General features: G+C 47.0%; 1 protein-coding gene across 1 annotated transcript in view; it reads right to left on the reverse strand.

Moving 5' to 3' along the window:
• Window positions 1–1,473: 1,473 nt before the first annotated feature.
• Window positions 1,474–21,951, reverse strand: part of EHMT2 (euchromatic histone lysine methyltransferase 2) — a 57,550-nt gene continuing 37,072 nt past the window's right edge. The window contains exons 18-28 of the mRNA XM_060239076.1: window positions 21,336–21,437; window positions 20,628–20,732; window positions 17,762–17,916; window positions 17,478–17,645; window positions 15,477–15,621; window positions 13,517–13,594; window positions 11,216–11,331; window positions 8,919–9,005; window positions 8,357–8,435; window positions 5,200–5,375; window positions 1,474–2,824 (exon numbers count right to left, since the gene is read on the reverse strand). Of these exons, the coding sequence (XP_060095059.1) occupies window positions 2,644–2,824; window positions 5,200–5,375; window positions 8,357–8,435; window positions 8,919–9,005; window positions 11,216–11,331; window positions 13,517–13,594; window positions 15,477–15,621; window positions 17,478–17,645; window positions 17,762–17,916; window positions 20,628–20,732; window positions 21,336–21,437 (1,392 nt within the window). The 3' untranslated portion in view covers window positions 1,474–2,643. The remainder of the gene's footprint in view (window positions 2,825–5,199; window positions 5,376–8,356; window positions 8,436–8,918; window positions 9,006–11,215; window positions 11,332–13,516; window positions 13,595–15,476; window positions 15,622–17,477; window positions 17,646–17,761; window positions 17,917–20,627; window positions 20,733–21,335; window positions 21,438–21,951) is intronic.

Here is a 21,951-nt window from a genome sequence, read left to right on the forward strand (position 1 = left end):
AGGCATGACCCCATCTCCCACCCCATAGGCCATGATGCTTTTAAGTAGAGGGCCACGCCCTTAAAATCATAGAATCACAGGAGTTGGAAGGGGATCATCCAGGCCATCTAATCCAACCACTTGCTTTGCAAACCTTCTTTGGTTTGCAAAGCATATGATCCAAGTTCAGCCCGTTGTATCCACTTTCAAGGATGACAGGGCCTAATCAGGCAGTATGCTGGGAAATCCATTTACACAACTGTACTTCATCTACCTAGGCATATGAGAGGCAGTTTGGTGTAGTGGTTAAGTGAGCGGACTCTTATCTGGGAGAACTGGGTTTGATTCCCCACTCCTCCACTTGCAGCTGCTGGAATGGCCTTGAGAACAAAGCCAGAGAACAGAAACTGCTCTTCATCCACCTTCAGGACTGGCAAGAGACCACGAGACACTGGTAGAGGCCTCTTTATTGGACATGTAAGCAGCTTCCCGTCTCTGGTCTGTGTTTTCGCTTATGTGTAAGAATTACTCTATACACAAGGCGTGTTGCTTTTCCTTCAGCCTTCGTTCAAGATTTGATCCCAGTCGATCACCAGGAAGGAAAGAAATACGCCTGCCCCAGCGGTAGGTACCAGATACACAGAACGAGCAGGACTCGTTCTCAAGAAGGAACTACTTCTTTACACAGAGAGTGATTAAAGTGTGGAATTTGCAGCCAGAGGATGTAGATGGCCACAGGAATAAACAACTTTAAATGGGGATTAGACAGATTCATGGGGAATAAGTCTATCAGTGGCTACTAGTCATAGAGAGCAACGGGAACCTTGACGTTCATACGTAGTCAGCCTCTGACTGCCAGTGCGAAGAGCAGGTTATTTTGTAGAAAAATAGGTGGTGGAGCTCATTAGCCCGCCAGCTAAAAATAACCTGATGTAAGAAAGGAGAGCTCTGGGCGAGCGAGGCCTACATGGGCTAGAGATCCAGCCAGCCCAAGCAGGCCTCCCTTATCTGAGGCTCTCCTGGGCTGCCTCCCCTACCCAGTCAAAAAACCAAAAAGCCACCTGCCACCCAAAATCACGTAAGTGGAGAAAGGGTGGCGTGGGCTTCTCCAGGAGTTAATGAGGGCTGCTGGTGGCATGGCAAAGCCCCTGGTGGCTGACTGGTCGCTCTCCTAATCCAGGGATTGTTATGCAGCTGCACCTACTATTCAATGGACAAGGTAGGTGGGTGGGGAGGAGGAGGGAGGCCATTAGAAAGGTTCAGGAGCTGTGCTCCTGTGAGCTCCTGCTCACAAAGGGAAGGCCTTGCCCTTTCTGCCCTGTTGTTGACCCTCCAGAGGAACTGGTTGGCCACTGTGTGAGACAGGGTGCTGGACTGGATGGACCACTGGTCTGATCCAGCAGGGCTCTTCTTATGTTCTTAGGGCTGTTATCAAACTAGCGCAGAAACTAATTTTATACCGTGAGGGGTGTAATAACACACAATGCAACTTGGTTTTGTTTCTATAAAAAAAATCACCAGTTGTCAACATTTATTTGTTTTATGGCCCCCAGAAAAATTATAGGGTTTTTTAAAAGAACAAAACACAAAATGAAAACCCATATAGAGAGAAAGAGAGGGGGGAGGCCCCCTTGAATCAAAACCAGACTTCTGTTGTTCCAAGAAAAGGGAAAGGGATGTAGCTAGAAAACAGAAGCGCCGAATCCCAAGTGGAGGCTTGCAGAGAAACATGAAGAATTCTTCGCTCCAATTTCAAATTTATTCTTTTGTTATGAAAAAGCTGAAGTTAATTGGCCCAAAATGAGAAGAAGTCCACATACATACAGGGTTTCCCAGACACCAACAAGGAAGGACAGATGGTAGGGGCATGAACTAGATGTGACGGAGATTACGGATCTCCATTAGTCTTTAAAAGCCCCAAATTGGACACACACTGGTTTCGTTGCCTCTAAACCGGCAAAGGGTGATGGTGGTGGTTTGGATTAGCAAAAACATGTTGAGAGTGGACAAGTTCAACCTGCCCTCCCCCATGTGGTCCTGATCTAAACCAAGACCCCCTCGCCCCTTATGGCTGAGCTTTTAAAGATGAACAGAGATTGGTGACTTCCTTCTTATCTAGCTTGACTCCCACATAAAGCAGACACACACACTGTTCCATCAGCAGGAAGCAGCACCATCTTGAATGTAACCATCCATCCTCATTCTAGGTTGTGCCTGCACAGCTTGTGATGTGTCATCCCACCCCCAGTCAAAGGCAGCTTGTGTATGGCAAACCACTAGGGACATTTTAGACCTCTTGTTTTTGGTGCCTGCCTCAGGGAGCAGGAGTTGTCAAGGCCCTGGAAGGCCATCGTACACAGCTGGTTCGTAGAGCGGGGGGTCTCAAGCTATGCAGACCTGCTCAGCGGGAGGAAGAGGCCATCCAAGCCCAGATACTTATCCCTTTTTTTCTCTGAGCAAAGAGTTTCCATCTAAGGGAAGTTCTCTCTTTCACTCCCCTCTCTCTCTTTGGAACTCCATTTTTCTCCCCAGCAGGAACTCCTGAGGGAGAAGACAAGAATGCTGCCGTGTTCTGACACACCCTTGTCTGCCCAGAAATAAAACCACGCGCCGGTGGAAGAAGCGGGAAGACCCCAGTGTTCGGGATTGGCAGCTGGGCCCGGCTTAAGCCTGGGAGGAAGGGAGGCCACCGGCATCCGGCAACAGGTCCTGATGGGCCTCCAGGCGGGCCAGACGACTCTGCTCCAGGGCAATGGCCTCCGCTGAGTGTTTGCACTTCTCTGAGCCACACTGGCACGTGAAGTACTTGCTCTTGATGTCCCAGAAGCGGTCACCATAGTCAAATCTGCACAGCAGGGAGAAAAGGAGAAGGGAAGGTGTGAGGGTTGCCTCATCTCTTGCATCATAAAAGTGCCATAGAGAGTTCTTACCCTGTATTCTTGCCCTTCCCAGACCATATCTGGCACCGTTTCCTCCCTGCTTTTCCTCAACATTATGTCTGCCTCCTTCCCCCACGGACAGGCATTTGCCTTCTTTTAATTTTAGCTGGCAGTAGGTATATCACTGTGTCACTGGCAATGAGCAAACACCCATTCAGAGTATCTGTTGCCACTGTAACTATCCTTGGCATTTGCAGCACCAATGACAGTAAACCAGGGAATAGTCACTCTGTGGAAACAGCTTCAGTCCATTACACTGCATTGGTCAGGCCGCACTTGGAGTATTGTGTGCAATTCTGGAGGCCTCACTTCAAGGAGGGATGGTGGCTCAGTGGTAGAGCATCTGCTTGGTAAGCAGAAGGTCCCAGGTTCAATCCCTGGCATCTCCAACTAAAAAGAGTCCAGGCAAATAAGTGTGAAAAACCTCAGCTTGAGACCCTGGAGAGCCGCTGCCAGTCTGAGTAGACAATACTGACTTTGATGGGTCGAGAGTCTCATTCAGTATAAGGCAGCTTCATATATATAGCTCCTCTGCATATTAGCCCACATCCTCCTGATGTAGCCAATCATCCTGGAGCTTACAGTAGGCCCTGTACTAAGAGCCATCTAAGTTCTTGGAGGATTGGCTACATCATAGGGGGCATGGCCTAATATGCAGAGGAGCTCCTGCTAGAAAAAGAGCCCTGTGTGTGTGTGTATGTATACACACACACATGTTCATATAAGGATGTGGACAGAATAGAGTGGGTGCAGAGGAGAGCAATGAGGATGATCAGGGGCCTGGAGATCAAGCCCTAGGAGGAAAGACTGAGGGACTTGGGAATGTTCAGTCTGGAGATGACAAGGCTGAGGGGGGACACAATTGTCCTCTATAAGTATTCAAAGGGCTGTCATTTAGACTAATAGAGGAGGACAGGGAACTGTTCCTTTTGGCAGTAGAGGAGAGAACTTGTAATAATGGGTTTAAACTAAGGGTGGGAAAGTACCAGCTGGACATTAGGCAAAACTTTTTTACTCTAAGAGTTGCTGGACAGTGGAATCAGCTACCGAGGGAGAAGGTGAGCTCCCCCTCACTGACAGTCTTTAAGCAGCGGCTGGACGAGCACTGGTCAGGGATGCTGTGGGCAGATCCTGCGTTGAGCAGGGGGGCGGGACTAGATGGCCTGTATGGCTCCTTCCATCTCTATGATTCTATGATATTCTAGATCCAATTTCATTCTGTTGCATAACACTTTTCTCTAAGGGACTACTAAGATAACATGCTGGGGTTACCATGGATGGAGCTCTCAAGTGGCTTTCCTTCGTAACAGGAAGTTGCTGGAGCTCCTGGTCTAGATCAAAACAGGATAGTGGGAATGGGGGGGGGGGGGGGATATGACTCCCAGGTAATGCCTAGCAACTGGCAGGATGGTACATGGGGTGGGGACACAACGCTAGCTGTGGTACCGAGAAGTCATAAGTGACATAGGAAGCTCTAGGAATCGCCAGGAACGTTGTGGTAAAGTCATAGAATTTCCAGCAATTCATGGCCACCGTATGTCACTTCCTGTTTTTTACTGGGAGAGTTGGTGGGCAACGGAAGTTCCATAACTCATCATCAGGGGTCATTTTGAAGAAAAAGAGGTGCTAGAGCTCATCAGCACAACATACTTGCACATGCCACACACCCCTGACATCAGCTCAGCATCTATCTTAAAATGCTTCTTGAATTAGAACTGTCATCATAAAACCTCACTCCCATCATACTTTTTAAATTACTTTCTCCTACACGGCCACAGTGGCATGATGAAGATTTCCATTTGTCTGCTTTATATGTTTGGGTTAGCTCCCCATTTTTTGTGAGGGGAAATATTAGAAAGTCTGTCAAATCTTAAGAGTTCAGCAGCATTCTCATAGGAGCCCAGAAGCAAAAAAAAATTGGGGGGGGGGGAGGATTAGAAAGAAAGAGCACAATAAAATTTAGAGGTTCTGGAGTTCCTGCCCAAAATAAGGCCTGGTCATCATAGCTGAGCCTGCTTCAGCAGGGAGGGCAGGATATAAATCCAATAAATCAAATCAAATCATAGTGGAAAGTTAAAGTGCCCTTTCATCTCCTAACTTGGTACCTGGAGCAAGTGCTGTCCCTCCAGGAAGATGCCACCCCTTACAATGCAGCACATTTCCAGCATTCTGAAATGACAACTCCCACCCCCACCCCCCCACCCCCCAAAAAACCCAAACTTCCACCCTTTGCCCTTTCAGGGTAAATAGCTGCATCTCCTCTTCTCCTCCATCCACTGACCCCAATTCCTCGCCAGTCCGGATGTCTCGGCTGCTGAAAAAGGCGATGCGGGGGAAACGCAGGTCCTGGTGCAGCATGAACACCCGTACAGGGATGATGTTGGGGTCACACAAGTGGTTGATGAAGCGACTGACATTGCCATAGTAGCGTGCGTCGATGCAGTACACCTCACCATCCTGCAGGGGAAAGGCAGTGTAGACAGAACCGGGGGAGTTCCCAGACTCCTTTTCCTCCAGCCTGGAAATCCATTTTAAGTCTCACTCTTCGTTAATTTAACTCCTAGATTCAGCCCCCATCCTCTTTTCCGGTTTGGTGAAGAGCTGTGGCTCAGTAGCAGAATATCTGCTGGACATGTAGAAGGCCCCGAGTTCAATCCCAACCATCTCCAGTAAGGATGAGGTTGCAGGTGATACAAAATACCTGAGATCCTGGAGAGGTGGCTCCCTGTCTGGCCTTTAATGGAACAAGGGTTTGATTTAATATAAGGCAGCTTCGTGTGTACATGTCTCCTCTCAGGGAACAGGGGAATCTTGTTGCCCAGATCTCTTGCATTAAACCTGGAGTCAGCGCTGCATCAGCCGGCATTATGACCAAGTAGCATCATAAAGGCCACACTAGCCATTGGCTGGGCACTTACCCTATTGCTCTGCTGTGATGCCTACTGTGCAGATTCCTCCTTCCTCTCCTATCATTCAATGGTACATTATAACCTGCCTATCTAGCAACGCATCCTCCCCCCTTCCCCTCCACCACCTCCAAAGCCATCAACCAGAACCTAAGATTAAGTTATTGCAAGTAGGAACTTGCATGTGTGAAATGTGGATTATGGCCCTCAATAGGGATTTGGAAAGAATTCAATCAAGTTCCTTACAGAAGATATTGGGCCTTCCCACATGCGTGCCATCTGCAGCCATCTGCCTAGAAACCAATCAAAAACTCCTTGAAATGAGAGCATGGACTATGGCCATTAAATTTTGGCTGCGTATGCTTTTTAGAACAGATTATGGTAGTCTTATTGCTCACTTGTTAATGGAGTCTCAGTCCTCTGCGTGGCTGCGCCACGTAGAGGACAAAATCAATTCAATCAGGATTAATATTGGAGCTTTATTTCTATATTCTGAAAAATCAGCTTTTTTATTGATTAGACAAAGATTGGTTCATATTGAATTGCAGGTTCTCAAAAGCCTTGCTAAAGGCAGATGTTCACCCTTAAGTTTGGGGTTTTTGCCTCCTGGGTATAGGGCTGAATATCTCACCTGCCTAACACAGAGCTTATTCGCAAGCTAGGTTCAATGTGCTACCATCTGCGATACTTCTTGGAAGGTTCCATAAAACTCCCTATGCCAACAGACTGTGCACTTGTGCATGTCCAGAGATAGAAACTTTAGAACATGTGTTCTTAAACTGTACTTTTTATTCTGACCTGCGCTCCATACTCATTGACCGCTGTTTGAGTGAGCAAACAGCGAAGCCCGACAAATAAAAAATTGTCTGGTTGTCAACTCGGAACCAATTGGTAATTGAAACTGTTGCAAATTTTTTATATCTAGCATCTAGGAGGCGCTTAATGCAGGGGTGTCGAACTCATGAGACCTTGAGGGGCCGGGCCATGTCTGGTTGGGCCAAACCATGCTGGGCTGAGCCATGTGTGTACCTATTTAAGATTAGGTAGCAGAGATATACATTTTTATAAAGAACACAGACAAACACGTATATTTTTTAAAAACTCAAAAACATGCTTAAAACGTTAGCATTCACTGGTCTTAAAGGTGCTTTCTTTGTATTTCTCCCATGGGATCCAGAGAACTGTGCAAAGGAAGCTCTGGCTCTTTTCTTCCTTCCCCAGGGGACTGGTGGTGTGGTGGGGGGGGGGGGGGGGAGAAGCCACAGCCAATAGAAAGAAGAGAGGCTTGGCTCAATAGCTCTACTGTGCAATTGAGAGAGCCTGGCAAAGCAAGCTATTCCTCCCTCCTTTCTCCCCAAGGGAGGAGCCTCAGCCAATGGAGAAAAAAAGGTTTTGCTCTGAAGCTCCTGTGCAACTGAGCAAGACTTGCAAGGCAAGCTGTTATGCAGAAGGAAGCAAGAGAGAGGGAAGTTGGAAGCAGATGACAGCCAGTTGCTTGGGGGCCTGATAGGAGCCCTCCGGGGGCCTGATTTGGCCCCCGAACTGCATGCTTGACACCCCTGGCTTAATGTATTTACAAACTGCCATTTGATGGATGGATTGGTTCCCTGTTATGTTTGATATCATGCCAATAAAAGGTTATTGCATTGTATTGTATGTGTGAAACAGCTGCTGGAGCTGGACCCACGTGGGTCATCGTGTCCATCTGAAGCGAAAGAACCGAGTTTGAGTCCAGTGGCACCTTGAAGACCAACAACATTTAATTTGGGGTGTAAGCTTTCATGTGCCTGCACGCTTCATCAGATGCACATGAAAGCTTACGCCCAGAATTAAAGGTGCTGCTGGACTCAAAACGTTGTTCTTCAACTGCTTGGAGCATTTGTATTCATATTATATGACCTATTTTCCTTCTTCTGAAAGGAAAAACTGCCTAGGGGGCCAGGCTTCAGCCGCCACAAGAAACTGGAAGGTGTGGTACACCGAAACCTAGGATGCTCCCTCTACAAAATCAGACTCCCAGGTCTTCTGCAAGATCCTGCTAAAAGCCAGAGTCTTTGGTAAAGCTTTTTCCCTTCATGCAGTGGGGGGGAAAATTACCCCAGAACAGTACGTCTCTCCACAGCTATCAGAATGCTAATGGTAGTCATTGTACCATGCCAGAAAGGAACACAGTGGGTTGAACTGGATGGGGAAAAAGACTAAGAAGCATTGCACTGTGTAATTATAGTTGACAGGATATGCCATCCAATAAAAAGTACTTGGAACAGACAGTAAATGCATTTCTTTGAAAAATAGGTGAGGACTGTGGTCCCAGTTGTCACTCCCCGCCCCCCCACTATAATTTCTTTCCCCTCCTTCGGGAGTCACGCGGATGCGCAACTCAAGAAATTACAAAAGACACAAACATTATCTGCTTACAAGAGGTTCATGGCCTTTCTCCCAACCAAGCAGCTGTTGCCTCAATTTGTGAGGCTAGATTAAGAATCGCTTTCGGTTGTTGATGCTGCCTCCCACCTCAAAGGACCACCTCACCTTATTATCTAGATCGAACAGGTAGGAGTCGTCTTCCCTCACGTCGGCTTCTGCATCCGAAATAAGCTCCCCCACATACCTTAGCACAGGAAGACACAAAGAGGTCAGGCCAAAGTTGGGGAGTCATCCCATCCCTTGAAGCCAGCATTCTGCTGACCAGCAAGACGACCCCCAACCTTCAGGAGAAACATCCTCCGCCTTCCAACCAGATACAACTGGGGAGATCCATCTCTTCCCTTGGGGGCTACTTAAAAAAAAGGTAAAAGTAGTCCCCTGTGCAAGCACCAGTCGTTTTCGACTCTGGGGTGACGTTGTTTTCACAACGTTTTCATGGCAGACTTTTTACAGGATGGTTTGCCATTGCCTTCCCCAGTCATCTACACTTCCCCCCCCCCAGCAAGCTGGGTACTCATTTTACCGACCTCAGAAGGATGGAAGGCTGAGTCAACCTGGAGCCAGCTACCTGAACCAGCTTCCGCTGGGATTGAACTCAGGTCGTGAGCAAAGGGCTCCGATTGCAGTACTGCAGCTTTACCACTCTGTGCCACGGGGCTCTACTTACTCGCATATAAATGTTCCCTGGGGGATGGTCTGCAGTGCTCTGACGCCCCATCCCATTTTGGCAGTGCGGTACAGCTGCAAACGGACCCTGCAGTGGAGGAGGAGGGACACAGAAAATATGTTGAGGAATGTTCAGGCCTGCTGGGTTCCATCACTTATTTCAAGTGTTGGGCCTTGTCTGTTGACCCATAAGAAGAGCTGTGCTGGATCAGACCAGTGGTCCATCTAGTTTAGCATCCTGTCTCATATAGTGGTCAGGCAGTTCCTCTGGATGGCCAACAACAGGGCACAGAGACTGCCTTTCCCTGATGTTGCCTCTTGGGATGGCACTGGGATTCAGAAGTTTACTGCGCTTCTGAATGTGGTGGCTCCCTCAGTCACCATGGCTAGTAGTTGTTGATAGATTGATCCTCCATGAATCTATCTAATACCCTTTTAAAGCTGTTTATTTTTGTGGCCATCCTCTGGCAGTGAATTCGACATTTTAATCACTCTCTGAATAAAGTAATATTTTCTTTTGTCCATTCTAAACCTACTGCCCATAAGCTTCATTGGATGCCTTCAAGTTCTAATATTTTGAGAGAGGGGAAAAAGTCAGCTCTCTCCATCCCATGCATAATTTTATAAATTTATATCTTGTCCCCCTCTTAGTTGCCTCTTTTCTAAGCTGAAAAAGCCCCAGAATCTCCAGCCTTTCCTCACAGGGAAAATGCTCCAACCCACTAATCATCTTGGTTGTCCCTTCTGTACTTTTTCCAGCTCTGCAATGTCCTTTTTGAGATACGATGACCAGAACTGTACACAATATTCCTAAGGAAGCTGCAACACAGATCTGTACAGGTGCATTACAGTATCAGTCATTTTATTATCAATTTCCTAATAATACCAAGCACACAGTTTGCCTTTTTAAGCATAGTTTGACCCAAGATGGCCATCTACCAGATGACCATCTAGCCTCTAAAAACCTCCAAAGAAGGAGCATCCACCACCTCCCAAAGAAGTCTGTCCACTGAAGAACTGCTTTGTCAGGAAGTCCTTCCTAATGTTTAGCCGGAAACTCTTCTGATTTCATTTCAACCCCTTGGTTCTGATCTGACCTTCTGGGGCAAGAAGCAGAAACAAAACTCGATCTAATCAAATGTTCATCTACAGCCTCTGGAGTCCCACCAAGAAGGGCTCCTCCCCCATTCTGATCCCGCCCTTCCAACCAAGGAGCTCAGGATGGCATCTGTGATCCCTCCCACTCCACAGCCCTGATGGACAGTTAGTGGCCACTATTCCGGATTACCAGCCAAGTTACTGCAACTGGAGACCTGCATGTTTGAACACCTACAGCCTCTGGACACAGAGGTAACTTCACCTACATCCTGCCTGCTCTCATGAACTCAGGGTGGCAAATGCTGTGTAAGTCAGATGATCTCCCATCCAATTGCAGATAAAACCCCGATCCAATTATGCTTCAACAAAACAGCTGTATTGAGTGCCTTCCAACTGCACACTGGGACCACTTCCGTTGTCATGGCTAACAGACCTACGTTACAAGGCTCTGTCTTGTCTCCTCTTTTTAAAGCTACTGAAACTAACAGTCACTAAGCACATCTTGTAGCCATGCGTTCCACAGGTTCATTTGGCAAATTTATTCTATGATTTTATTTATTCTATGACTTGTATCCTGCCCTTCCCATAAATATGGCTCAGGGCGGCTCACAACAGACGATAAAACAGAGTTTAAATTAACATTTACATATATAGACAGTTAAAAAGTCAGACATTTAAAACCTAAAAACCCTAAAACCTTAACATCACATCTTATACAATATAATTAACAGGAGTCTAATAAGCTACATTTATTTCCCAGTCAGGTGAAGGCTAGCCGGAAGAGGGTTGACTTACAGGCCCTGCGGAACTGAGTAAGGTCCCGCAGGGCCCTCGCCTCCTCCGGCAGCTGGTTCCACCATGTAGGGGCCATTATGGAAAAGGCCCTGTCTCTAGTTGACTTAAGACGGACTTCTTTAGGCCCGGGGATAGTGAGAAGGTTTTGAGTTCCCGACCTCAGTACTCTCTGGGGAACGTGTGGGGAGAGACGGTCCTTCAGGTAGGCAGGACAATGCTACAATACGTTTCTTCCCCTTTATTCAACTGGAAGCCTCAGATCCTTTCCCCCTACCCATAAGCCGTTTCAAACTCTGCAGTGAACTTCTGAGACAGGAGCTGCTTGTGTGTGCATAGATAGATTGTGGCAGTATTGAATGGAGCCATAGCATGGGAAGCAGGAAGAGCCATAGAGGAGAGACTCACTTGATGCCGCTCTGCACCACACGGTTCTTGCAGTTCCTCCAGCAGCTGCAGGCCTGGTTACATTCGAAGATCAGGGGCGGCTCAATCTTGTTGAACTCCTGCAGCAAACGACCATCCTGCAATGTAGGAAAGGGCGAGGAGATAGATTCGCAGGGAAATTACTTTGGAATATGGCTGCTTCCTCTCTCCCCAAAATCCATAGCTGGAATTCTACTAGGCCTTCAGAGTCCCACAATTATTGTAGGGATTTCATATCTGCAAAAACTGAAAATTCTACCCCAGAGAAGAGAAATCAGGATACATAAGTTTTGTACTGCCAGAGAATGCTCTCTAACCTGTCTGCTTCAGAGAACCTCCACAGATCCACCACAAACCTTCCTGCACATTGAAGAAGATTCTGGAGGATGTTCTGGAGTGAGGGTCTGCTATCATTTTACAAGAGCTGTTGCCCAGGTTACAGAGTTCTGCTGTCACTCTGGTGTGGTCTAATAATAATCGAGAGCCCTCAAGTTGCAACCAACTCATTGTGACCCCAGGGCCACGGGGTTTTCAAGAGAAGAGATGAGCGGAGGTGGTTTGCCATTGTCTTCCTCAGCACAGTGACTAGGGATAGGCACAAACTGGGGGATGAATTGACGTTCATCATGAATTCTGGCCAGTTTGTGGTTTACGAAGTGATGTTCGCGAACTGAAGAACCTCCATGAATTCTGATGCAGTTCATGGTGGTCTGTGAAGAGCAGAAAGCAGGGGGTTTAAATGGCTCTGAGGGTGTCTGTTGTGGGGGAGGAAAATAAAGGAGATTGTGAGCCGCCCTGAGTGTCAGAACTTGTATCTGTTATGTATGCTAAGCTTAGTAATGTTAGTCTAACTGACTCCATATTGTACCGGCATACTAATCCCACATCCTTGTAGTGAATTCTACTAACTAAATATTTTGCACTTCAAACAAACTGTAACCACTGAAGGGTGACAGATAGTCTCTGGAAAACATCTGCAGGTGTCCTCTGAAGCCAGCCTACTAGGGCATCACAGCAGGACTCCTTCCTCCCTTTGGAGATAAGGGACCCTGGGAACAGACAACTGTCTCACAATGTGTGAGAAATGGTTTTATTGTTTCTGTAACAACCGCATAAAGAATGTATCAATCGTTGAGTCTGTTATCAGTCTCAACTTGTGCCTTCACTGAACACAGTTCTCAATAAATGCCTTATACTTTTGCAACAAAGTAATGGGTCTCGTTTGAAGTTCTTCAAGTTCTGACACTGAGACTCTGAGATTTGGAGTAGAGGGATATAAATCCAGTATCATCATCTTCTTCTAAGTCTACACACACACACAAATTAGCTGATCTTGGGGGACGAAAGACACAGGCATCTGTACAACAGCTGGATTCTAGTCCAGTAGTACTTGAATGACATCTGTATCTCACCTAAAAAACCCCAACATGGCAGCTGGTGGGAGAGGGAAAGCAGCAATTCCGTGAATCAAATGACAGGGGGGTTAATTGCACTCTACCAGCACTACTTCCTTGATCAAATCAACTATGAATAAAGCAGAAAACATCAGAAGACCTGCAGTGCAGTCCTAAGAAGAATTCTACTCTTCTAAGTCTAAGAAGTCAAGGGCAGAGCTCTGATTAGGACGGCACTGCTGGAGACAAATCTCTCACATCACAAATGTTTTGGTTCTTAACAAGTAATTGATTTGAGTCATGAATCTAGAGCTGGAAACATCATAGGAGAGGCTGGAACCCTCTGGCTTCTCCACCTCAGGGATTCCCTCTGCCAGCCAATCATCAAGGAGAAAGGGCCACGATTTAGTCCTGAACAGGGAAATAGCTGCTGGACAACAGAAGCAGCATAAAGAATCTCATATGAGACCAGAAGTGATTACTCCGTTTGCCAGTCTCCTTTGAACCCAGTTTTCTCAAAACCAGATGAAAAACTCCTAACAGACAGGGGTAGAATTCTAGCAGGAGCTCCTTTGCATATTAGGCCACACCCCCTGTTGTAGCCAATCCTCCAAGAGCTTACAAAAAGGAGCCTTGTAAACACTTGGAGGATTGGCTACATCGGGGGTGTGGCCTAATATGCAAAGGAGCTCCTGCTAGAATTCCACCCCTGCTAACAGACAGTAAGGGGTGTGTGTTAAACACTCAGGGCGCAGGAACCATCTGCTTACAGAACAGGGCCTCACAGCGAGACCATCCATTCCAAACGTCCGCACCTCTCCCTGTGAATGCTGTCCAGGCCTAAGCTTAATTCCTGCTTTGGTTGGTCGGCTGGCTCCGCTTCACTCACCTTGTCATACCAGCAGCGAATGCTGAGCTGCCCACACAGACAGTTGCTGGAGGAACAGTCGTCCTGGCAGGTGCAATGCTGCGGAACAAAAAAAGATAGGTAGAAAAGCACCACTTGGGGTCAGCAGCAACAGGGGGAGGGGGAAAGGACATCACAACCTGGTGGCACTGGCCTTGGGAAGGCAGGAGGAAGTCTGTCAGCACGACTCAGTGGTCAGAGTGCTAGACTGGGATCTGGGAAATTTAGGTCCAAATCCCTGCTTTGCTGTAGATGCACACTGGGTGACCTTGGGCTAGTCACACACACAACGTAAACCTACCTCACAGACCTGCTGTGAGGACAAAGTGGAGGAGGCGGACAGCAGTGTTGTAACCTAGAATCACAGAGTTGGAAGGTACCCCCCAAGGTCATCTAGCCCAACCCCCTGCACAATGCAGGGAATTCACAAATTTTGTTGTTGTTCAGTTGCACAGTCGAGTTCGACTCTTTGCGACCCCCTTGGACAAAGACAGGCCCTCCTGTCCTCCACCATCCTCTGAAGTCTGCTCAAATTCGTGTTAGTTGCATCAGTAACGCTGTCCAGCCATCTCATCTTTTGCTGTCCCCTTCTTCTTTAGCCTTCTGTCTTTCCCAGCATCAGGATCTTCTCCAGTGAGTGCTCCCTTCTCATTTGGTGGCCAAAGTATTTGAGCTTCAGAATCTGACCTTCCAGGGAACAGTCTTCTGATTTAATTTCAACTTACTGGTTCTAGTCCTACCTTCTGGGGCCACAGAAAACAATTCCAAACAAAACCTAGCTTTTGGGACCTTGTTGGGGAGAAATAAGTGGGATGTTTACATTGATTAGAGATAAATGAACACAATGGGAGATGAGGGTTCCTGCTCACGAGTAAAGCAGCCATACTAGTATCTTCTGGGTGTGTGTGGGGGGGGAAGTAGTTGTGAGTTTCCTGCATTGTGCAGGGGGTTGGACTAGATGATAGATAGATAGATAGATAAATTTATTGTCATTGTTCTCCACAAAAAGAGAGCAACGAAATGAGGTGCTCTTCCACAAACATACCAACACATCAAACACACATATTCATATTCATACATCCCTGTATGCCCCTTCCAACTCTATGATTCTAGTATACACTCTACTCTGCACCATGCTGGAAGCAAATTGCCTGAATTCCATTCCACATTTAACTACCAAACCAATTTCCCCAAATTTCTGACAGCAAATGTGTAATCTTTTTCTGAATTAAAACTGGAGACCTACTTCCTGCCTGCTTTTAGAGTATGCACGAGTAAAACTAGCACCTCTTAGGAGTAGTCTGCCCCTTGCATTTGACCACAAGTCACTGTTTACAGTCAGCTTCTTGACTTAGGAGGCCAGCCCAGAGCAGCATGTCATACAGAGATTCAACAGGCAGCCTCTTTTGAGGGCACATAATTCTGGTTGATTCATGGACACCTAATGCAAACATAGCCAGGTCAGGTTTTTGTCTGCTCCTGAGAAGACTGAGTGAAAGGAGGCCAGGCCAGCAAGACATGCTGAAATGCACCAGGAAGTTGAGAAATCTGGGCTCTCAAGGGTCTTTAATTGTGTGGTGCATTTATTTCTCACAGCAAACATTTTGGGGATTACTATGCTACTGTGCTGTACAAAGGGGTAGCGTTCTTGCCCAGTCTGGTGCAAAGGATTAAGTCATGCGTGTGGATCTGGGCCAGATTTTTCTTTCCTAATCCCCGCTTTTCCCACCCACCTCCATTTCAACACAACAGCCAGTGTAAGGTGGTGGTTAGACCACCAGACAAGTTAAGGAGGTCGGGGTTCAAAAGTCCACCTGGAGGCCTTGGGTCCTCCCTGCTAAAACTGGGGTTCCTTTCCAGATCTGACCTTTGCCTCACCCCTGGGCTGACCAATGGAGGAACGCTGTTCCTGAGGCCCAAGTGTCACAGCTGGCCCAAGTACCTGCAAGTGGGTGATGCTGCGATCAATGTTCATGGTGGAAGTCTCGCAGTTTTCAGAGATGTATTTGTAATCCTCTGGGCACGGCTCGTCATCCACAGAGTTGACGCAAGGGATAGGCACATTTTCGTAGCCACGGGCAACGTCCCTGGAAAGATGAGAAAGAGAGGCCAAGGCTCATGTTAGTTCTCCTGCAGTGCTTACACGGCATCTGTGAAAGTACTGTGAAGCTTACAATTTTTGCCTTCACCCTTCCCACAGACTTGGGGAGAAAAGTTTCCAAGCTGAGTCTGAAAACTGGTGGGAAGGTTGTGCATGGGGACATGGGAGGCAGTGCTATGGGCTTGATGATGTCACCTCCAACGAAGACCTGGAAGGAGCTCTAGGCATCACCAGAAATTCTATGGATTCCAAGAAGTACCATTAACATTTTTAAAAAGTATTGCATGTGGGTGCTTGTGTGCCTAGAAGTCATGGTGACTTCTAGTGACCCCTAGTGGGGTTAGGACATTTGATATGATATGATATGATATGATAAATTTATTGTCATTGTTCTCAAAAAAGGAAAATGAGAGCAACGAAATGAGGTGCTCTTCCACAAACATACCAACACATCAACACTAAAGAAAAGACATATACATAAACCATTTAAATACATCTAAAACAAATAACCATTCATGACCCTACATTTAGCCTACATCTAAAACAAATAACCATTCATAGCCCTGCATTTAGCCTAACCACAGCACTTGGATAGAAGCTGCCCTTAAATCTATTTGTCTTAGCCTTCAACACTCTATATCGTCTGCCCGACAGTAAGATCTCAAATAGCAATTTCATAGAGGTCACTGGATATTTCCTGCCTCTGCATCCTGGCTCTGGTATTCCTTGGAGCTTTCCCATCCAAGTGGTTGCCAGGGTTGGCCCTGCTTAGCTTCCAAGATCGGGCTTGCTTGGACTAACTAAGTCAGGGCTGAACGACCACTAACCCTGGAAGTGATGGCCATAGCTCTAGGAATTCATAGAGTTTCTGGCAATTCCTAGAGCTACCATTGTTGCTCCTGGGTTTTTCCTGAAAGTGATACCCTCACAATCCTAATGTTGGTGAGTTTGTTTGGTTTTTTAATTCCCCCTCACCACTCTTAGGAGCAACAGGGGTAACAGGAGGTTAGAGTGTTGGATGGGTGTTTGACAGTCCTACTATGGGAGGTAGGGAAGTATGACAGCTGGGAACTATAGATGTTGCTGTCAAAAGTTACACAGGGAGCTGCAAGATCTGTGGGAAGCATTTGCCTTCAGGCAGGGCAAAGAGTAAAGAGCTTGGAACTCCCAAACCCAACAGAGGAAGGGGGGACTTCTGTGGGTGTGGATCCACTACTTTATTCATGCCTTTTGACAGCAGTCTAAACAAGATGCACTGAGGAAAGGGAGGCAGCCTAGGAGGGAAGTCAAACCCGTTCTTCCCTTTCCTATGATAGCGGAGGTAGGGGCTCTCTAGGCATGTATACACAGCAGGTGCAAGGAGAAAACAGAAGATGTTGTAAGTCATTTTTGGTCCTCAATGGGGAGAAAAGACATCTAAACATCTGAAATGGCCACAACAAAGGAAGAGTTAACACAAAGGAAGAGTTAACACAGAAGAAGTGGTGGTGGCGGCTACAAGCACAGACGGCTTCAAGAGGGGATCATCAGTGAGTATTAGCCACAAGGTAGAGATGGGGCAATGATGCTCTCTATTCATAGTGTTCAGGGTGGGGAGAGACAGTGCAAGGGCTTCTGGAGTTCTGGCCCCACTCGTGGACCTCCTGACAGCACCTGGGTTTTGGCCACTGCGTGACACAAAGTGTTGGACCAGATGGGCCACTGGTCTGATCCAACATGGCTTCTCTTATGTTCTTAAGAGTGATGCAGATGCAGTGTCATCCACCAGGGGCAGCAGAGAGCTGCATCAACCCACCCTTCCCAAAGCAGCTCTCCCCTAACAAAATGTATTCTGCAACTCACCTGCTGATGATGCGTTCTGTGCGAACGGAACGATTAAGGATGCCTTGGCGGATCTTGCGATTGAGCTGGAGGGCAAACCACACCTCTGAATTCTCCAAGGTCAGATCCACAGGTGAGTCCCCTTCTTTGTTCCGCACTTCGGTGTCAGCCCCGCGCGACAGGAACAGGCTGTAGGCAGGCAGAAGGTCAGGGCAAAGCAACTGGGACATCTGGACTGCTCCCACCCTACAAGGCTACCCTGCAAAACACACAAACACAAGTGCCCAGGTACCCCCATTCCTTACAGGACACAGTCATGGAAGCTCTCCCGGGCAGCTATGTGCAGGGGCGTATCTCCATGGAAATTGACCGCATGGAGATCACATTGTGCATTCAGCAGGATTTCAGCAATCTCTGCACTTCCTGTGAAGGAGGCCCAGTGCAAACAAATGTTCTCTTCCTGTTTGTGAGAAGAGGAAGAAACAGAAGAGCACAGTGAGTAACAGATACTCTAGGGAGCTGAACATACTTAGGTATCAGGAAAAGAGAGAAACATTGGGATAATTAGGAACAAGACATCCTTGGATGTTCCATACATCCCTGTACACTGCTGTACATGTGTGAATTTTTTAATGAAGATAGTTTTTCATGAGGATCCTCTGTGCAAGAAGGGAGGGCAGAGGAGCAAGGCACACTATACAGATTTGTGCACATTCTAACTTAAAGGAATTGCAGAAACCGACTATAATGGGACACTGCTGAATTACGAGTTAATACAACACTCAGAACTATGGAACCCCCAGGGTTTAACAGAGATTTTGGGTTCTTATCTCACTATACATGCTAAGTCACTCAGTTCTCACAACTGTTCGTTGATACTTTAATTATCTGTATGGCTAACAATTTTTATTGTAACATAAGCTTTTTGAAAAACAAGGCTCTCTTCGTCGATGCATTTGACAAAGAGAGCTGTGTTTCTCAAAAGCTTATGCCACAATAAAATGTGTTCTATTTTGCAGCAACAGACTAACACAGCTAACTCCTCTGGATTTCTTATCTGTATGCTAATTTATGCTATTCACTGGTTTTACCCACTGCTTTAATCCTATTTTAGCTATATTTATCTCAATTACTTATGCATCTTAATTCCAATTGGCCCTTCTTGGCAAAACCCGCCCCCCTCCCCACCCCATGTAATGGGGAGCAAAGTCTCTTTCAATGCATCTGAAGAAATGTGCAAAGGTTATACCCAGAATGCAACCTTGTTGGTCTTAAAGGTGGCACTGGATTCAAACTTAACCCTGGTCTGAATGCATGTGAACTGAATCAAATGTGGATTTGAACCTTGGTCTCCCTTATTAGGAAAACAAAGCAGTAGCTCATTACTGAGTCATGCGTTCATCACTACATCACAGAGAATATCAGTTTCCTTGTGTTTATCTTTAGGTTTCTAATATTTAGTCAATAGAGCTCATGGATAAAATAATTTACAGATTATTTTAAAGAGTACCCAATTAACTGAGCATCACTCTCTCCTTTTTTCTTTCTCCCCACTCCTTGCTAAATTAACACCCGCTGCCATGTCCATTTTGAAAGGTGAAGATGGGAGGGAGGAAAAAAAAAATTAAAGACCAGCCTAGAGGAGGCTTAGAGTGCTCTAAAATGCTGGTGCCACATCTGATCCAGATGGAATTGATTTAACTGACAGATCCACACAATCGAGTCAGACAGATGAAAGGCAGAGGGGCAGACGTTTCACAGATATGGAGATTGACAGCCCCAACAGGAGTCATCAGGGGGTGGGATAAATGTCATCTAGTCAGACAAGCTGCTTTGAAAGCCACCGGAGAGAACACGTCATCTCTTTGACAAGCAAACACCTCTCTCTTGGGCAAGCTTGGTTGGGCAGGTCTTGGATTCCACAACCACAAGCCCTGATGAGCTGATACTGGTGTTTGACACGTGTTAGAGGGGACCTGAAAAGCAGCTATTCCTTTGTGTGCATGTATTGGGGGGGGGGGCATGCATGTGCAACCATAAGAAGGAATGCAGGAGGACCGGTGTCCCTGCTATGCATGCAGCCGTCCAAAAACCTCCAGCGTGGGGAGGGGGCAGATGTCAGCCTCTCGTCGCTTAATAACTTTCCCCACATCTCCTTTTTTTGCTAGAACTGTAATAGTAATAGGGCTGTGATTTAGTTAAGACACCATGCCTGGATTCCTAAATGCATGGCAAGATTGCTCACAACATGCTACTAACCCTCCCCCACCGGGGGCTGGTATCTCCAGGCAGTTACTGGAAGCAGGGGGGAGTGAAAGGAAAATAAACCAAGGGGGTGGTGGCTATCCACAAGAGAATTCCAAGTCCTGCCTAATGGGGGAATTGGGGAGTAAGAAAAGGTGATTTTTCTATCTCCGCTGGGATGCTATCCTAAATGAGGGAAGAGAACCAGTTCGGTGTAGTGGTTAAGAGTGGATGACTCTAATCTGGGAGAACTGGGTTTGATTCTCCACTCCTCCACATGCAGCTGCTTGGGTCAGCCATAGTTCTCTCCAAGCTGTTCTCTCAAGAGCAGTTCTCTCACAGCTCTCCAAGCCCCACCAACCTCACAGGGTGCCTGTTGTGGGGAGAGGAAGGGAAGGAGATTGTAAGCCTCTCTGAGACTCCAAGTGAAGGGCGGAGTATAAATCCAATCTCTTCTTCATAGAATCATAGAGTTGGAAAGGGGCATACAAGCCATTTATTCCAATCCCCTGCTGATCCTACATTGAGCATTGGACTAGATGGCCTGTATCGTCCCTTCCAACTCTATGATTCCACTATTTTTCTTCATGTCAGCAAGACTCTCACAGGGGACAAACCCCTATAGGCCCCTTTGATCAAGCGTCTATCCTCCTTACCAGGACTTTTCTTGGAGCAGGGACACATTTGCATATTAGGCCACACACCCCGATGCAACCAATCCTCCAAGAGCTTGCAGTAGACTTTACTAAGAGCCTTGTAAGCTCCAGGAGGATTGGTTACATCAGGGTGTGTGGCCTAATATGCAAAGGAGTTCCTGCTACAAAAATAGCCCTGTTCCTTACTACGGGCCAGGCCCTCACACTGCCTTTATCTGACTCCCACAATTCTCAGGTCCCTCCCACAAAACAATCAGCAAGCCATACTCACATTGTCAGTCAAGGTGACATCAGCTCCACGGGTGAGCAGCATGCGGATCACCTCAATGTGCTTATGCTCCGCAGCCCAGATAATAGGGGTCCATCCCCCGCTATCCTAAATGAGAAAAAAGAGGGAGAGGGAATGAGTACAGTCAACAGGCGAGACAAAGCCCAGAAAGACAAGGCATGCTACTGTTTTCTGCTGTCTCTCAGCACCAGCTGGGCAAGGGTCCACACCCATCCACCACTGCTGCACAAGGGGCCCACCAGCCCAGGTCATGTGGCAAGTTGCACCCGTACTTTATGGCACAGGAGGCACCAACAGGCAGTATGAACCACTGCCCCAGCACTGTGCAAAACGAAGTCCCTTAAAACAGCCCCTGCTGTCCCCACCACACAATCACCTTGTTCATCAGCTGACCAAACGATCCATCACTGAACAGCAACACAGGGAAGCTAGGAGGGAAATGCTTGCCATATACCCACTGCAAATCAGATTTGGGGATGCTGAGAATCTTGGTTTACTTTTTGAATTCTCAAAAGTTTCTAGTCCTCGTGGTTGCAGCAGTGTGTCAATACAGAGCTAGCTCTTGGAGGCAAACTTTTTCTTTGCCCACCCTGACATAATGTTTTAGTCTCACCACTGTGCTCCTACACCACACACCTGCAAAAGGGTGGTGGTGGAGCAGTGCCAGGCCCAAGCCAGCTCTTCACTCACCTGAGCATTAACATCCACTTGCCCTGTGGAGAGCAGCAAGCTGACCATCTCAACGTTCCCATTCTTTGCAGCATGATGGAGGCATGTGGAACCATCATCCTCCTTTGACGGCAGTGACAGAAAGGAATGACAACCATGATTAACATGTATAAAGGTCTGCATTTCAACATGCCAGCTACACACAGAAGGCCATATCCATGGCTTACCTCTTTCTTCCTCTCATGTTATATCTGAGGCGGGGGGGGGTGGTGGTAGAAAAAGCCCAGCAGGAACTCATTTCCATATCAGACCACACCTCTTGATGTCACCACTGTTTTGCACAGGGCCTTTTTGTTTTATAGAAAGCCAAGCAAATATTTGCATCATTTGGCCTCCCTTCTGGTGCCCTTGTGGTGCCCTTGTGCTATCCTATTGCTAATACCATCGTTTAATGTGGGCCTAAAACTGGTTACTTGATAGGCTTTGCGCTGCCCGCCAGTGGGGCATTTTATTTATTGCTTTTACTATTTAATTTTAATGTGGTGTTTTAATTTTGATCTTTTAATTTTTATCCTCACAACTACTTCATGGAGGTAAGCTTAAGAGTGTATTACTGGTCCAAGGTCACACAGATTCC

Source organism: Heteronotia binoei, chromosome 5 (assembly GCF_032191835.1).
Source record: "Heteronotia binoei isolate CCM8104 ecotype False Entrance Well chromosome 5, APGP_CSIRO_Hbin_v1, whole genome shotgun sequence".
Classification (NCBI taxonomy): Eukaryota; Metazoa; Chordata; class Lepidosauria; order Squamata; family Gekkonidae; genus Heteronotia; species Heteronotia binoei.